This window comes from Corylus avellana, chromosome ca6, assembly GCF_901000735.1.
Source record: "Corylus avellana chromosome ca6, CavTom2PMs-1.0".
NCBI lineage: Eukaryota > Viridiplantae > Streptophyta > Magnoliopsida > Fagales > Betulaceae > Corylus > Corylus avellana.
In genome coordinates, this window is record NC_081546.1 from 21,647,363 (window position 1) to 21,666,354 (window position 18,992).

The window sequence follows — 18,992 nt, forward strand, 5'->3', positions numbered from 1 at the left end:
CTGGACCTCATGGATATTTCTTTGAAACCACTGAACCACTGCCACTGGTGGCGAATGGAAGGGAGCTTAATTAATATGAACAAAGCTAACCCTTAAAATAAACGGTTAACGACAACTATCATGGTATTGAATTCAGTCATAATAATTTACATGTGGGTATGGCACATTGGAAGAAATTTTGGAAGTTATCACTTGGGCTCAATTGGAAATGGTTGATAAACCGAAACAAAATAACATATTTCTTTTTAAAACGTGAAAGCTAGGCACATGTTATGTTTAATATGATTGATATATAGAGTCTTTATACCGTTAACTCTTGTCTCCTATTAATATTCATTTTCTCTCAAACACCGCGACACAAGGTCCAAAATATTTTCTCTCTTGATTGCTTTCAAGGATGTGGCACCATTACCGTCCATATATGCACAACATTAATTGACAATATATCAGAGGATCGGATTATATCTCCTGTGTCCTCCTCCATATATTTTATATTTATTGGCTAGCTCCAGGTTTATCTCCTATGACTAGCTAGCTACTGCCATTAGAATTGTTAGTTACAAATTAATTAAGAAGCATTAATTTGGATAATCCATCAATTTCAAATTTTATTTTAATTATTTCTTTCTCTTTCTTAAGCGTAATATTATTAAGTGTATATATATTAGCCATAAAAAAGGTTCATATTAATTTATTGAGGGTTCCAAGTTTCAAGTACTGAGATGGATTTTAATTAAGAAAAAACAACAAATGTGATCGAACAATGGCATTTTATTATAAAAAAAAAAAACAGATGGAACGTACATATATCCGATCAGATTACAGAAAGAAACAGTGCAAATAAGTTAAGGATACCGCCAATTCCAAACAGTATGCATGGAGGCCATGAAAGAAAACAACACGTACAACTGACAATTGGCCTCACAACGTACACAAGTACTGACTGATGATTGGCCTTATTTGTGGACAAAATAGATATAGAAGCTAGCTAGCTTCTAATTAAACACGTAGGACATCTGAAGATTGGCCTGCAGATTTGTTCCATGCTAGGGAAGCTGCGACAATATATATATTAAGAGTAAAAATTAGCTTTCTTGATTAATTTCATAGAAGACTAGAAATCCAAAGAGAAATATGATTATAGTAATAAAATAATTACCGAGTGTTGAAAGAGTCCAGTAGTCGTAGTCGTCGCCGTCCACATGCCACGCAAAGTAACCAAGCAATTCCTTTTCCTTGGCGTGTATAACCTTATCAAAGATGATATCCTTACCATCATAACCAATCCACGTCGTCCCAACATAGCAATACTGTGTGACATAGGAGTGATCGATCCCTTCTTTGGCACCTTCTGATACTTTTATAAAATCCTGGATTTTTCGATAAAGTATGGGGTCATCACTCGAAGCTCCAGCAGCCGCTGAGGATATTTCATGTTCATCAGCATTTTGCAGAACCCAACTGCGGCCAAAAAATGGAAGGCCGAGGACTAATTTGTTGGCCGGCACGGTTGCATTGATCCAAGCAATGATGGCATCCTCCACGCTAATAATTTGAGGAGAGAAATGTGGATTGTACCATGGAGCAGGTGGTAAAGTGAAATTTGGTGAGGTAACAGGGGTCTGCAAGTCATAAGCCATGACGTTGATCCAGTCCAAGGAAGTTTTGATAGCGTCGATGGGATAATACAGTGGGGAGTAATAGACGGCTGCGGTTAGAAGCAGCTCAGGTGCCTCTTCCTTCACTGCAGTTCGCCATTCTGTGAGGAGTGCGTCGAGGTTGTTGCTATCATCAGTCGTGTTGGGATACTGCCAGTGGAGGCTAAGGCCATCGTAGTTGAATCTCGTGGCTACTTCAATGCAGGTTGCTATGAATGCTTGACGGGTAGTTTGTTTGCTAGCGATTTCGGAAAAAACGGAAGGATCCGTGTCTCCACCGATGGATAAAAGGGCTTTAACATCAGGGATTTTGATCTTCACGGTTTTGGCGAAGGATTGAAACTTATCCTCATAGCCGGTAGGAAAGATGAGGTCGTGGGTACCGGTGGAAGTGTTGGTCTGTACATCGGCAAAGGCAGCAAAAAGATGGGTAAAAAGTTTGGAATCTATGTTCTCCGGCTGCAACTCACCCTTCCAGTACCAGTATCCGGCATTCACAGTAGTGCTACTAGTCATCTTGATCGATGATCTTGATGAATGATATTGATGCGTAAGTAGGTATTTGAGAGAGAAGAAGAAATTGGCTCGCTCCAGTGATTTTTTTTCCATTGCACCTTCATGCTATTTATACTAATATTTCCATGCGTGCATTCATGTGCATGTGCATGAAGGCTATCTCGATCTAACTCTCGAAAAGGCTTTATTTAATTTAATAGAAGAAATTCATGGATGATTCCCACTTTTCTTAATTTATTAATTTGGATTCCATGATTAACTTAATTTATTTATTAATTCCACGTTTTTTAAGTAATTATTAATGAATACTTTCACAGTATTATTATTAATTTGGATTCCATCAAGTTTTGCTGATCAAGATGATTCATTATAATACTCCAACCACGTGCATATACAGCCAAAACATGGTCCCGTACGTTATGAATTTCGACATCGATCTCACCAAAATAAAAAATAAAAAAACAAATCTATATTCCAATTAGTTTATACGGATTTAAATTAAGTTGGCTCATTGTATGAGTGGTACTAATTAAGTCTGCTAGCTACCCCACTAACACTTCCATTAACAACAATCAAATACAGGAAGACTCCCGTTAATTATAAGGAATCAAAACAAAAACCATAAAAATACCACAATTTCGAAAAGAACTCATCATTCTATGTATGTTTGGTTTGAGCCTTTAACTCCCTCTCGATAGGGTTTGTGCGTTCCTGACGATTTCTGGTATAATTTCAATGCCTTAATGCATACAATAACGGCTATCATTCACCTCTCTCTTTTTAATTAAATATTTCATTCATGTCTTGAACTTTACTTATTACAGAGAAATGTTAAAATATTATTTAAATTTTAAGTGACGTACCAGCATCAAATTAAACGGTTAAATGAAGAAAAACGAAATATTAATGATAATATGGTCCATATTGATTTGAAGTCAAATGAATGTTTTGAAATCTGTTTTCTTTCTACATTTATTTAGGAATCTGTTTACCAATATGGACTTCATATATATATATATATATATATATATCCCACGTTCTTTATTAATTTGGATTCCTTAAACTTAATTAATTCGGCTCATCGATCAAGACGATTGATTAATTATATATATATATATATATATATATATATATATATATATATAAAAGCACTGATGACATACATGCAGCCAATTATTGACACGTTCTTGATTAATTTGGATAACATCAACTTATTTTGGCGGCCTGATCAAGCTGATTGATTAATTGTAAATAAATAATACTCTATCCCTCCAACCACATGCACATATAGCCACAAAGTAGTACGATGATCGATGCATGTTGGGTATTTTTAACTAACAACTTAATAAATTTTTCACGTACTTTATTAATTAATTTGGATTAACTATTAAAATTAATAGTTCTGGTACCAACACCATCTTAGTTTTAAGTAAGTAATGAATTTTGACACGCGCGTTTTTCATTTTGGATTCCATCAAGTTTTGCTGATATCACGATGACTAATTAACTAAATATTATACTCCAACCACATCCACATTTACACACTGTCACAAATTAATTAAGTGGTGTACATACGTATATATAAGTCTCTTCCCATTGTTACATCCAAGGCTGTTAAGAGAGCAAGCTGCTCGCTCGCTCGCTCGCTTGGGTTCGGTTCGTGCTCGATTCGAATATTAAATGAAGCGTTTCGTGAACATGAATCTTGGCTTGAATATTAAACGAAGCTAGCTCGGCTAAGCTCATGAGCAGCTCGTATAAGACTCGAATTGGTAGTTATTTACATAATTCCTCATATTAATATTAAAATTTGATGATTTTTATTTTTTATTTTTTTAATAGCATCATTTTATTATAAAATGATGCATATCCTCTTTCTTCAAAACCAAGTGCCGTATTGTATTGACTCGGGTTCCATACTCCGCTAGCCAGACTAAGCAAATGCGCATATGCAAGCTGACTTCTTGAGTCGTTTAAGAGTACTTGAAGTTTAAATTTATAATAAAAAAAATAAATTAATAAATTAAATTAAATATAAGAGCTAGCTCGTAAACTGGCTTGGCTTGGTTCGGCTCGACTTCTTTTGAGCTCGAGCTCTAGCTCGATTTTTTGGCTCATCCTAAGCTCGGCTCGAGCTTGAACTCAAGTAAAATTTAAACAAGCTGAGCCCAAATAAGGGAAGCTCGCTCAAGCTCGGCTCGTTTACACCCTCACTTACATCCAAATTATATATCTATCATACAAAGTCCTGGTTTGGATCAGTTCAATTTAATTAATTAATGATCAGGAAATTAGTATACACTGCCCAATAATTAAGCTGGACGGGAGAATCCTTTTAGTGTGAGTTCAAACCTTTACATGTTGGATCCTCTAATTGAGTGGTTTTAATTATTTCTTTTTTAAGTAAAATGTTGTTAGATTTAAGGTCTTGATGAATTATTGTCAATCGTGAGTATTCTTGGATATATAAAAGAAATCGTTTAGCAAGATCTGTATCAATGACATTATGAAGAGAAAGTTAACAAAGTTGTTAGCAGTAGATTGCATATTGCTAACAGTTACATGTGTTCTTAAATATGATGCTTCAATTAAATTCAACTTGTTTTTCTTTTTAAAGCTCAAATTAATTCCCAAACCCAATTTTGGCTGATGCCTTCTACACTAAAAAATTGTAAAACGTAGGCATAAAAGATTCCAACCAAAAAGGTAGAAGTCCATCTTAATTAGGGGTATTTTTAATTAGTAATTCATGAATATGGTCACGTTTTATTAATTCATTTGGAGATTCCATCAACTTAATTCGGCTGATTTTCATTATAATTATAATACTCCAACCACATGCACATACATACAGCCAAAAATTGGTACCATATTTTAAGTCATTATTATTATTTTGGGTTCCATATCATGTTTTGCCGATCAAGATGCTTTTCATTATAATGCAATTACTCCAACCTCGTATAGCCCAAAACTGGGACGATCGATGTTGTGCTTTTTTTTTTCTTTTTTTTTTTTTTAAGTTCATTTGGCTGAAGATGATTAACTAATTATAATACTCCAACCAACCATGTGCACATATACGTGCATACAGCCAGAAAGTAGTACGATGATCGATACATGCAATGCATGCTGGGTAATTTTAACTAACTACTTAATCAATTTTGACAAGTAGTTTATTAATTAATTTCGAATAGGATTCCATATATCAAGTAATTATTAATTTGGCTGAAGACGGTTGATTATAAATAATGCTCCATCCACCCACATGCATATATGGACATGCACATGTATTCTGCCAGAAATTAAGTGGTGTACGTAGTCTCCTCCCTTTGTTAGATCAAAATCATATCATTCAAACTTCAAACTCCCGGTTTGGATCAATTCAATTTAATAAATGAGAGGAAAGATCGACAGCCCAATTAAGCTGCATCCAGGAAAATATATAGAACATATATAAAATTAATAAGATAAGATAGAAAATACCCAACTAATCACAAAACTATTTTTAAAACATCTCATCTTAATCCTAATTGATATATAACTACCAATTAATCCTTATTCAATAAAATTCTACTTTAAACATAAATTCTAATCCCCTCTTATATAACTCCATATCCATAACACTATTTCCTGACCATTATTTATCATAGAAAAGATCTAATCTTAAAGAAAAAACGAGCCACGATAGAAAAAACTATATATTAAATTGAAATCAACTTTGCTTGAGGTGAATGATAATTGGCGAGACTCATTTATTGTATTTGGTATGAATCTTTAAGAACAATTTCTAGTGTTTCAAGCTTTGAGCTATATATAGATGTGTGCATTTTAAGGGAATTGCATGTATGCATCTTTGTATGAACAGATAAATACTTATATATCAATTTATTTGCTTAAATTGATGCTTAAAAATGTTGTTATTTCTTGCAGAGACCTAATCATCTTTCTGCAACGTAATTAATCCCTATCCATTTTTCATTTATTTGGACTATTCAAAGGAATTAAGGCAGTAACCTCAAATAAGGCAAGAAATGGAGAGATTTCTTTTTTTCACATTTTGTCTACAACAAACAAAAAATAAATTGGTTATTGTTGTTACTGTGCACAATAATTGATAAAAAAATATAAAATCGAAAAGAGAGAGAGATTAAGAGAGAGAGTCGAAACACAGATTTAACGTGGTCTAGCAATGTGCCTATGTCAACAGAGAGGCAGCTATATTTTATTCTTAATGATTTAGGGTTACATCATAACACACACATATATATATATATATATATATATATATATATATATATAGGAAAAATCCTAAACTCTACTTGTACGGACGTATTAAAGAAATCCTCAAAATACCCCATACCGTACAGTGAACATCGCTATCGCAATATTCACTTCGCTCCCGTTTACTTGGCCTTCCACTGTAATTAATATAAGCCACTTGTTCCAACAGTTCTGAATTTTAGACCATTTACTCCAATGACATCTTCAAAAGGTACATTATTATAGTAAATTAAATTAAAAATAATGCCATTACAATGATAAGAAAGATATGCATGTAAGTACGGTCCTGTCTGAAACACAAACAATTTTTTCCCCTATATGCAACGTATATATTCCAGAAAGGCCTCCATGCTTAGTTATCGGGTTACAAATTGGGAGATTGTTGTATCATTAATAGAAAAAATTTCTAGCAGCAACCCATATTTATTTTCTCATCTTCGTTTCTTTTAGTAGAAAAAGCAGGCACTTTTGAAATTGTCAGAGCAGCAGTTTCACTTTTTAGCATTGAAGAAACCTCCAATATGGATGGCCTATCAGCTGCATTTTCCCTAACGCACAAAAGAGCTATTTGCAGTCATTTTATTAGTTTACTTGATGAAACTGTATCATCCAGAGATGGATCCATAAACTCCATGCCTTGCAGGCATTTTATTAGTTTACTTGATGAAATTGTATTATCCAGAGATGGATCCATAAACTCCATGCCTTTGCCTGATTTCCACAACTCATATGCCTGAGATAAATGAAACCATGATATCAATTTTGCTGTTCATAAAACACAGAACTTAAAAAAATGACAGAAGACAAAAGCATGATTAAACCAACTTACGTAGTCTAGGAGGTTTAAATTTTCATTTGCACCATAACAACATGCATTCTTCCTCCCACTTATGATGTGTAAGAGTAGAATTCCAAAGCTATAAACATCAAATTTGGTAGAGTATAAACCTCGTTTGACGTATTCAGGAGGAACGTAATGACTGCATGCAATATTAATTATTGATTATTGATATAACTATTAATTATTTGATTAGAATGATTAAATTACTAAACTTCAATCTTTTAAATTACTTAATTACTATGGGTGCTCCAACAATTTGGTTTGTATTTGCTTCACTTTTAACCATACCAAAATCAGACATTAGGTTTCATTTCGTTGTAAGTAAAATGTTGTTAGATTTGAGGTCTCGATGAATTATTGTCAATTGTGAGTATTCTTGAATATATAAGTCTTTGAGTAATCCCTTGGATGATATGAATTCGATTTCTCCGATCCAAAAGAAATCGTCTAGCAAAATCTGTATCAATCAGATTATGATCGACGAGAAACTTGTCAATTGTGGATTGCATACAACTGCTATAACAGTTATATGTGTTCCTAAATATGACGCTTCAATTAAGTTCAACTTGTTTTTCTTCTTTTTAAAGCTTAAACTAATTTTCAAACCCAATTTTAGCTGATGCCTTCTGCACTAAGAAATTGTAAAAAGTTGGCAGAAAAGATTCCAACCAAAGAAGTACTAGAAGTCCATCTCAATTAGGGGTATTTTTAATTAGTAATTCATGAATATTGACACGTTTTATTAATTCATTTGGAGATTCCATCAACTTAAGTCGGCTGATTTTCAATACTCCAACCACATGCACACATACTGCCAAAAATTGGTACCATATTTTAAGTCATTTTTATTTATTATTAATTTTTTGTTTTTGTAACATTTTTATTATTATTTTGGGATCCACCATGTTTCGCTGATCAAGATGCTTTTCATTATAATATAATCACTACACCTCGTACAGCCCAAAACTGGGACGATCGATGTTGGCCGGGTTTTATTTTATTTTATTTTTTTTTCAGTTAATAACGTTTTGTTAATTAGTTTGGATTCCATCGAGTTAATTACTGGCTAGAGCCTAGATGTGATTATAATGTTAAGAAATAATTCCACATTGCTTGTAGACAAGATCTTAAATATCCATGTTTATAAAGAATAAGTAACATTTTCTTATTGAGCCGGTTTTATGAGATGAATTAAGCTCACAAATTTGTTCATGGTATTAGAGCCTATCACAAGACGAATGGGAGGCATGTTTATAAAGAATGGATAACCCTCTCTTATTAAACTAATTTATGAGATGAATTAAACTCACAAATTTAAGCTCACAAATTTCTTCGTATAATACTCCAACAAACCACATGCACATGCATGGATACATATACAGCCAAAAAGTGGTGTACGTTATATTGTCTTTTTTTTTAACAAGTTATTAATGTCTCTTCCTTTTTAATTAGTAATTCATGAATATCGACACGTTTAATTAATTCATTTGGATATTCCATCAACTTCGGCTTATTTTCATTATAATTATAATACTCCAACCACATGCACATACATACAGCCAAAAATTGGTACCATTTTTTAAGTCATTATTATTTATTATTATTTTTTATGCCATTATGTTTTGCTGATCAAGATGCTTTTACGTACATTAATTATAATATAATTACTGCAACCTCGTAAAGCCCAAAACTGGGACGACGGATGTAAGGGTTTTTAAAAAAGGTACAAAATAAAAAAAAAAAAAAAAAATTAGTGAATAATGACATGTTTTGTTAAGTTGTTTGGATTCTATCAAGTTAATTTGGCTGAAGATGATTAACTAATTATAATACTCCAACCAACCACATGCACATGCATACATACAGCCAGGAAAGTGGTGTACGTTACTGTCTCTTCTTTTGATTAGATCCAAATATCATAAAAACTAATAGGTCAAGAAAGTAACCTTAGCGATTGGTTATACACTACAAAAAAATACCTATTTTCTAACGTGACAAATAGTATATGATTTTTGTCATGTCAGAAAATTCTGACGCGCCAATTTGGTGCGTCAAAAAATTCTGACGCACCAATTTGGCACGCTCCGGTTTAGCACGTCAGAATTTTCTGACGCACCAATTTCGCGCGTCAGAAAATTTTGACGCATCAAATATAGAACGTCATAAATTTTTGACGGGCCAATTTGGCGTGTCAGAAATTTTCTGACGTGCTGACTATTACACGTCAAAAAAAAAAAAAAAAAAAAAAGGCCCGAAATTTTAAAATTTTTTCCCTTCTTATTTTCCCTCCACTTTTTTCCTCTTTTTATTCTTCCCTCTTCATTTATTTTTCCCACACTCTCTCTCTCTCCTCTCCCTTCTCTCCACGGCAAATTGAAGAATTTTTTTTTGTTTTTTGAAATAGGCATATCGAAGAAATTAGGCAGAAGAGAAGAAGAAAAAGAAAGGGAGAAGAGAAGAAGAAAAAGAAAAAAGAAAAAGAAGATCGAGGAAGAAGAAGAAGAGATCGCACCATCTCTGCACACCATGGTGCAGATCTGCACCATATGGTGCAGCTGTGTTGAGAAACACAGATTCAAAAAAATTAATTAAGTTTTTAATTTTCTGACGTGCGTTAGAACTACCACGTCAGAAAATTTTCTGACGTGTGAGACAGTGAAACGTCAGAATTTTCTGACGTTTTACCCACTGACGTGTCAGGAAAAATTTTTTCCTGACACCTATGCTTCTGACAATCGACACGTGTCAGAAACGACCCGTCAGAAAAATTTTCTGACGCGTCAGGCACTAGAAAAAGTCGGAAATCTCCAGTAAAAAAAAATTATTTTTTTGTAGTGATAACATATAACCTAGCATAATTCTAGTAAAATATTTTATCAAAGTTACCACAAGTATCACAATTTGACTAAATGTGACTTTGTGAGAGAAAATTGAGAACTGAGCAAAGGAATCAGGTCAAATTTCGCATATTGAATAGAAGTTTTTTATTTTTTTAGGTTTAGGTCACTACAAAAAAAATAATAATAACAATAAGAGGTTTGATATTGACACAACACAAACCCAACTCATGGCCAACTTCTCTCCTACGTGTAAAAAAAATTTGAATTTTAAACCAAATAAATTGTCATTTTTCCTAAATTTTTAGAATCCCAAGATTATCTTTATCAATTTTTTCTTTTTTAAATGACACATAGGAGAGAAGTTGGCCATAAGTTTGATTTATGTTGTAACCTTAACATTTTCCTAATCTTATAATAATAATTTCTAACGTGGCTACAGTACATGATTTTTTGCCACGTCAGTAAATATTTTTCTGACGTGGCAAAGTTGGGAGGTCAGTATTTAGTATTGATGTGACAATATCCACACGTCAATAAATTATGATGTGTTAGACATTGCCACGGCAATAAATTTTTTAGTATTTTAAAACTTTAAAAATTATATAGTTTATTGACATATTAAATTTCAACACGTCAATAATCTCTAACGTGGTATTTTCTGACGTGTTAAAATACCACGTCAAAAATTTCGGACGTGTTAAAATACCACTTCAGAAATTTCTGACGTGGCATTTTCACACGTCAGGAATTACTAACGTGTTAAATGTTGGCATGTCACAAAAAAAAAAAAGAACAGGATATTCAACTTTTTCCCTCTTTTTTCCGTCTTCTTTTATCTCCCCACACTCTCTCTCTTCCCTCTGCATGGCCAGCTCCCTCTAAAGGGAAGATGAAAAAGAAAAGGAGAAGAGAAAAATAAGAGAAGCAGCAAAAGAAAAGCAGAATAAGAAGAAGAAGAAGAAGAAGAAGAAGAAGAGAAGCAGAAAAAAAAAAAAAAAAAAAAAAAAAAAAAAAGAGAAGAGAAGATAAGAAGATTTTTTGGGATTTTGGAAGATTTGTTGGGTTTGACGTTTGGGTTTTTGATTTTTCATGTTCATTTTTTGATTTGGATTTTTTATTTTTTTAAAGATTTTTTTGGGTTTGGGTTTTGAAAATGGAGAAAAGAAGAGAGAGAGAGAGTGAGAAAATGGAGAAAAGAAGAGAGGGAGAGCTGGAGAAAAGAAATTGATGAAAGAAATTATTTTAGTTTAAAAATAATTTAAATTAATAAATTTTTTAATTGAAAAAAAAATTCCGGAAAAAATTTTAAAAAAGAAAAATTATTTTTTTAATAATTTTTTAAAATTTACTCACGTGTCAATTTTGACGCGTCAGTAAATTTATTGACATGTTATATTTTAACACATCAATAAATTACTGACGTGTTTGACTTGTCAAACAGTAACACGTCAGTAAAAAAATTTACTGACTCCTATGTTTTTTACCTTCAACACACGTCAGAAACGTTTTCTGACATGTTAGATACCATGACATATCAGAAAACTCTGGTCAGAAAAATAACGATTTTTTGTAGTGGGTTTAGATTTAGGTTTTATTTTTATGTGGAGCTAAATTTCCAACTGAGGTTGGGGATGAAACCTCACCGATAAAGAACAACATTACTTTTATGTAAGTTTTTATTTATTCGATTTTATTGGATTTTATATTTCAATTGTTTTATTTCTTTTCAATTAGATTGAATGATTCTTGGATATTTTTTGTGATTCAAGGATACACTTGATGATTTGAGATAATTTAATTCAATTAATTGTTTGATTTTATTTGCTTAAAAATTGGATATTCCTTCTGATTTGTTCTACGGATACATTAGGTGTTTCTATTAAAATTGAATATCTTTTGTGATTTACGGATACATCTGATAATTTAATTGATATTGGATTTCTTTTGTGATTTGTGCAATAAATTGATACATGGGATAGTTTTGATTAACTGTTGAAGCATTGTAAAACATATCTAAGATTTTAATTGTGAGAACTTTGGTTTAATATTGATAAACATGGAGTATGTTGTATGTTATGATTCGGTGAGAGTGAATTGGCAAACCTTAATATTTTATCTCTTAATTTATTTTATTTAGTTTATATTTTATCTTTTAATTTTCAAAAATGAAAAATTCAAATCTCTTTTGGAGCTAGGTTATGATAAAACTAGTTTAAAAATAAATTGTTCTTTCAAAAATACAATTTCTTGTGGGTTCGACATCGCATTTGCAAAACATTAAATTACAAATATTCGTGCACTTGCAAGTTAATAAATTTTGCACAACAATAGACACAGCACTTCCTATGGAAACTCATTTGGAATGCCCTTTATGTTAGAGAAAACATTGGGAGATTTGTCTCTGATTCAGATACGGAGGTGTGGGAATGCCCTCTCTCCCATGGTAATGTGGAATCTCAACACCATCTTTTCTTGGATTGTCCATTTGCCAAGATTATTTGGAGAAACCAAAAATGGCTCTAGGATACTACTGTCTTTAGCAATATTTCTATTCCCTCTTTGATTAGAATTTTGTCTCCTTGCTTATTTGCCGTAACTGGAGTATCAAAGAGGAGTTGCTTTCTTGATTAGTAGTTGGGTTTGAGTTTGTTTTGTAGCTGGTGTGGTTTTTTGTAGTTTCTTTGGGTTCTGCAGAATTTCTGTTTACTTAGAGCATTTCTAACTGTATAGGGAAATGGGTGATAATAGCTAAATCTAACTAATGTAAGTGAAAATATTTTCCCTCTAGAAGAGTAGGCAATTTAACTTTTTTTCTTTTAAAGTAAACAGTAAATAGGCTCTTTAGCCTACCTACTGTTTACAACTACAAATTGCCTCCCCCCAAATCAACTAGTTATACAAATCATAGGATCAGATTTTACCAGCCATAAATCAATCGGGAGTATACAGTTAATTTGAGAGTTACAATTGTAAAAGTTGTAATTTCGATCTTCTCACTCCCTAAATGTCATTGGTTTGTCAAAATTGGTGTAACTTGTGGGTTGCTTTTAGTTATTGTGATTGCTCTAATCATTAAACTCTACATCCTAGCTAGTAAAACCAAAGAAAGTCATCCATTTCTGTTCCAGCGACAAGTCAGAGAGCCCAAACTCATCATTTCATCGCAATTTCATCAAGGTATGTTCTTATCTCGGATCTCATTCTTATGACTCTGCTCTCTCTGCACTAAATATGTGAAGGGGGGACGATTACATATATATTCTTATAACTTTGGTGCCCTAATGTGTATAATAGCAGCCCCTATCATGTACCTAAATCTAATTGTTTAATCAATACTTCAACAATATAGACAAGAAAAAACAAAATATCTGATTAATGACTTTTTATTCCAAATAACAGATGGAGCACATCCAATCGGATTACAAAAACATTAACAAGGATACTGGCAGACAGTATCAAGGAAACAAAACAACACAAGTGATAATAAATTGGCCTTGCAACGCGTACACAAGTACTGATAATTGGCCTTATTTGATATGGATAATAGAAGCTGGCTAGCTAGCTTCTAATTAAACACGTGCCACATCTTCATATATCGTTCCATGCTCGGGAAGCTACAAGAATATATTAAAGAGTAAAAATGATTTAATACACGGACGTAAGTTAGGTTCATAGGATGGACAATGATGGATTGAAGAGTAGAAATATTTGAAAGAGAAATATATAGTAAATATAATACTAGCTAGTTAATAAATTACCTTGGTTTGAAAGAGTCCCGGCAGTGTCGTCGTTGCCCACATGCCATGCAAAGTAACCAAGCAATCCCTTTTCCATGGCATATCTAGACTTATCAAAGATGCTATACTTACCATCATAACCAATCCATGTGGTCCCGGCATAGCAATAGTGTGTGACGTAGGAGGGATTATTCACTTCTACAGCATTGTTTTCTTGTATAAAATCCAGGATTTGGGAATAAGGTATGGGGTCATCAGTCGAAGCTCCATTAGCCGCCGAGGATATTTCATGTTCATCAGCATTTTGCAGAACCCAACTGCGGCCAAAAAATGGAAGGCCGAGGACTAATAAATTGGCCGGCACGCCTGCATCGATCCAATCACGGATGTCGCCGTCCACGGTAATTAGTTCAGAGCTTGTTGGACTGTGCAATGGAGCAGGTGGTCTAGTAAAATTGGGTGAGGAATCAGAGGTAGGGGTATACAAGTCATAGGCCATGACGTTGATCCAGTCCAAGGAATTTTTGATAGCATCAGTGGGATAATACTGTGGTGAGTAATAGACGGCTGCGGTTAGAAGCAGCTCAGGCGCCTCTTCCTTCACTGCAGTTCGCCATTCTGTGAGGAGTGCGTCGAGGTTGTTCCTATCATCGGTCGTGTTGGGATACTGCCAGTGGAGGCTAAGGCCATCGTAGTTGAATCTCGTGGCTACTTCAATGCACGTTGCTATGAATGCTTGACGGGTAGTTTGTTTGCTAGCGATTTCGGTAAAAACGGAAGGATCAGTGTCTCCACCGATGGATAAAAGGGCTCTAACATCAGGGTTATTGATCTTCACGGTTTCGGCGAAGGATTGAAACTTATCCTCATAGTCGGTAGGAAAGATGAGGTCGTGGGTACCGGTGGAAGTGTTGGTCTGTACATCGGCAAAGGCAGCAAAAAGATGGGTAAAAAGGTTGGAATCTATGTTCTCCGGCTGCAACTCACCATTCCAGTACCAGTATCCGGCATTCACAGCAGTGCTACTAGGCATCTTGATCGATGATCTTGACGAATTGAATGATATTGATGCGTATGCAGGTATTTGAGAGAGAAGAAGAAATTGGCTCGCTCCAGTGATTTTTTTCCATTGCACCTTCATGCTATTTATACTAATATTTCCATGCGTGCATTCATGTGCTTGTGCATGAAGGCTATCTCGATCTAACTCTCGAAAAGGCTTTATTTAATTTAATAGAAGAAATTCATGGATGATTCCCACTTTTCTTAATTTATTAATTTGGATTCCATGATGAACTTAATTTATTTATTAATTCCACGTTTTTTAAGTAATTATTAATGAATACTGTCACGATATTATTATAAATTTGGATTCCATCAAGTTTTACTGATCAAGATGATTCATTATAATACTCCAACCACGTGCATATACAGCCAAAACGTGGTCCCGTACGTTATGAATTTCGACCTCGATCTCACAAAATAATAATAATAATAATAATCTATATTCCAATTAGTTTATACGGATTTAAATTGAGTTGGCGCATTGTATGAGTGGTACTAATTAAGTCAGCTAGCTAGCCCACTAACACTTCCCTTAACAACAAACAAATACAGTAAGATTCCCGTTAATTATAGGGAATCAAAACAAAAACCATAAAAATACCACAATTTCGAAAAGAACTGATCATCCTATGTATGTTTGGTTCGAGCTCTTAACTCCCTCTCGATAGGGTTTGTGCGTCCCTAACGATCTCTGGTATAATTTCGGTGCCCTAATGCATACAATAGCGGCTATCATTCTCCTCTCTTTTTTTATTTAAATATTTCATTCATGTCCTGAACCTTACTTATTAAGGGGAAGTGTTAAAATATTATTTAAATTTTAAGTGATGTACCAACATCAAACTAAACCGTTAAATGAAGAAAAACGAAATATTGATGATAATATGGGCCATATTGATTTGAAGTGAAATGAATGTTTTGAAATCTGTTTTCTTTCTACATTTATTTAGGAATCTAGCTAACTAGATTATTTAAATTTTTTTAAAAGAATTAATTACCAATATGGACTTCATATATATATATATATATAGTTAGATATCCCGCGTTCTTTATTAATTTGGATTCCTTAAACTTAATTAATTCGGCCAATTATTGATCAAGACGATTGATTATATATATATATATAAGCACTGATGACATACATGCAGCCAATTATTGACACGTTCTTGATTAATTTGGATAACATCAACTTATTTGGGCGGGCTGATCAAGCTGATTGATTAATTGTAAATAAATAATACTCCATCCATCCAACCACATGCACATATAGCCACAAAGTAGTACGATGATCGATGCATCTTGGGTATTTTTAACTAACAACTTAATAAATTTCTCACGTACTTTATTAATTAATTTGGATTAACTATTCAAATTAATAGTTCTGGTACCAACACCATCTTAGTTTTAAGTAAGTAATGAATTTTGACACGCACGTTTTTCATTTTGGATTCCATCAAGTTTTGCTGTTATCACGATGACTAATTAACTAAATATTATACTCCAACCACATGCACATTTACATATTGCAACAAATTAATTAAGTGGTGTACATACGCATATATGAGTCTCTTCCCATTGTTACATCCAAGGCTGTTAAGAGAGCAAACCGCTCACGAGCGAGCTCGGGCTCGGCTCGTGCTCGATTCGAATATCAAATGAAGCGTTTCGTGAATATGAATCCTAGCTCGAATATTAAACGAAGCTAGCTCGGCTCGACTCAGTTAAGCTCGTGAACAACTCGTATAAGGGTCGAATTGGAAGTTATTCACATAATTCCTCATATTAAAATTAAAAATTGATGATTTTTTTTTTTTTTTTTTAAAAAAAAAAAAAAATAGCATCATTTTATTATAAAATGATGTATATCCTCTTTCTTCAAAACCAAGTACCGTATTGTATTGACTCGGGCTCCATACTCCGCTAGCCAGACTAAGCAAATGCGCATATGCAAGCTGACTTCTTGAGTCGTTTAAGAGTACTTGAAGTTTAAATTTATAATAAAAAATAAATTAATAAATTAAATTAAATATTAGAGCTAGCTCGTGAACTGGCTTGGCTTAGTTCGGCTCGACTTATTTTGAGCTCGAGCTCTAGCTCGATTTTTTGGCTCATCCTAAGCTCGGCTCGAGCTTGAACTCAAGTAAAATTTAAACAAGCCGAGCCCAAATAAGGGAACCTCGCTCAAGCTCGACTCGTTTACACCCTCACTTACATCCAAAATTATATATCTATCATACAAAGTCCTGGTTTGGATCAGTTCAATTTAATTAATTAATGATCAGGAAATTAGTATACACTGCCCAATAATTAAGCTGGACGGGAGAATCCTTTGAGTGTGAGTTCAAACCTTTACATGTTGGATCCTCTAATTGAGTGGTTTTAATTATTTCTTTTTAAGTAAAATGTTGTTAGATTTAAGGTCTTGATGAATTATTGTCAATCGTGAGTATTCTTGGATATATAAAAGAAATCGTTTAGCAAGATCTGTATCAATGACATTATGAAGAGAAAGTTAACAAAGTTGTTAGCAGTAGATTGCATATTGCTAACAGTTACATGTGTTCTTAAATATGATGCTTCAATTAAATTCAACTTGTTTTTCTTTTTAAAGCTCAAATTAATTCCCAAACCCAATTTTGGCTGATGCCTTCTACACTAAAAAATTGTAAAACGTAGGCATAAAAGATTCCAACCAAAGAGGTAGAAGTCCATCTTAATTAGGGGTATTTTTAATTAGTAATTCATGAATATGGTCACGTTTTATTAATTCATTTGGAGATTCCATCAACTTAATTCGGCTGATTTTCATTATAATTATAATACTCCAACCACATGCACATACATACAGCCAAAAATTGGTACCATATTTTAAGTCATTATTATTATTTTGGGTTCCATATCATGTTTTGCCGATCAAGATGCTTTTCATTATAATGCAATTACTCCAACCTCGTATAGCCCAAAACTGGGACGATCGATGTTGTGCTTTTTTTTTTTTTTTTTTTTTTTTTAAGTTCATTTGGCTGAAGATGATTAACTAATTATAATACTCCAACCAACCATGTGCACATATACGTGCATACAGCCAGAAAGTAGTACGATGATCGATACATGCAATGCATGCTGGGTAATTTTAACTAACTACTTAATCAATTTTGACAAGTAGTTTATTAATTAATTTCGAATAGGATTCCATATATCAAGTAATTATTAATTTGGCTGAAGACGGTTGATTATAAATAATGCTCCATCCACCCACATGCATATATGGACATGCACATGTATTCTGCCAGAAATTAAGTGGTGTACGTAGTCTCCTCCCTTTGTTAGATCAAAATCATATCATTCAAACTTCAAACTCCCGGTTTGGATCAATTCAATTTAATAAATGAGAGGAAAGATCGACAGCCCAATTAAGCTGCATCCAGGAAAATATATAGAACATATATAAAATTAATAAGATAAGATAGAAAATACCCAACTAATCACAAAACTATTTTTAAAACATCTCATCTTAATCCTAATTGATATATAACTACCAATTAATCCTTATTCAATAAAATTCTACTTTAAACATAAATTCTAATCCCCTCTTATATAACTCCATATCCATAACACTATTTCCTGACCATTATTTATCATAGAAAAGATCTAATCTTAAAGAAAAAACGAGCCACGATAGAAAAAACTATATATTAAATTGAAATCAACTTTGCTTGAGGTGAATGATAATTGGCGAGACTCATTTATTGTATTTGGTATGAATCTTTAAGAACAATTTCTAGTGTTTCAAGCTTTGAGCTATATATAGATGTGTGCATTTTAAGGGAATTGCATGTATGCATCTTTGTATGAACAGATAAATACTTATATATCAATTTATTTGCTTAAATTGATGCTTAAAAATGTTGTTATTTCTTGCAGAGACCTAATCATCTTTCTGCAACGTAATTAATCCCTATCCATTTTTCATTTATTTGGACTATTCAAAGGAATTAAGGCAATAACCTCAAATAAGGCAAGAAATGGAGAGATTTCTTTTTTTCACATTTTG

The 18,992-nt window shown here is 33.2% G+C and overlaps 2 protein-coding genes across 2 annotated transcripts; both read right to left on the bottom strand.

Annotated features, from left to right (window-relative positions):
- Nucleotides 1–1,275: 1,275 nt before the first annotated feature.
- On the bottom strand, nucleotides 1,276–2,174 carry LOC132185367 (class V chitinase-like). The gene is made up of 2 exons (XM_059599148.1): nucleotides 1,403–2,174; nucleotides 1,276–1,310 (listed from the first exon to the last, which is right to left on the bottom strand). Exons 1-2 carry the CDS (start codon nucleotides 2,172–2,174, stop codon nucleotides 1,276–1,278), a joined length of 807 nt encoding a protein of 268 aa, XP_059455131.1.
- An 11,550-nt stretch (nucleotides 2,175–13,724) lies between these two features.
- Nucleotides 13,725–14,906, bottom strand: LOC132185368 (class V chitinase-like). The gene is made up of 2 exons (XM_059599149.1): nucleotides 13,895–14,906; nucleotides 13,725–13,750 (listed from the first exon to the last, which is right to left on the bottom strand). The coding sequence occupies exons 1-2, from the start codon at nucleotides 14,904–14,906 to the stop codon at nucleotides 13,725–13,727; spliced, it is 1,038 nt and encodes a 345-aa protein (XP_059455132.1).
- Nucleotides 14,907–18,992: the final 4,086 nt, after the last annotated feature.

Coding starts and splice junctions, on each gene's coding strand:
- LOC132185367 (XM_059599148.1), bottom strand. CDS start 2,174: ATGACTAGTAGCACTACTGTGAATGCCGGATACTGGTACTGGAAGGGT. Junction 1,311..1,402: donor AGCGGCTGCTGGAGCTTCGA/GTGATGACCCCA, acceptor TATGTCACACAG/TATTGCTATGTTGGGACGAC.
- LOC132185368 (XM_059599149.1), bottom strand. CDS start 14,906: ATGCCTAGTAGCACTGCTGTGAATGCCGGATACTGGTACTGGAATGGT. Junction 13,751..13,894: donor CGGGACTCTTTCAAACCAAG/GTAATTTATTAA, acceptor ATATTCTTGTAG/CTTCCCGAGCATGGAACGAT.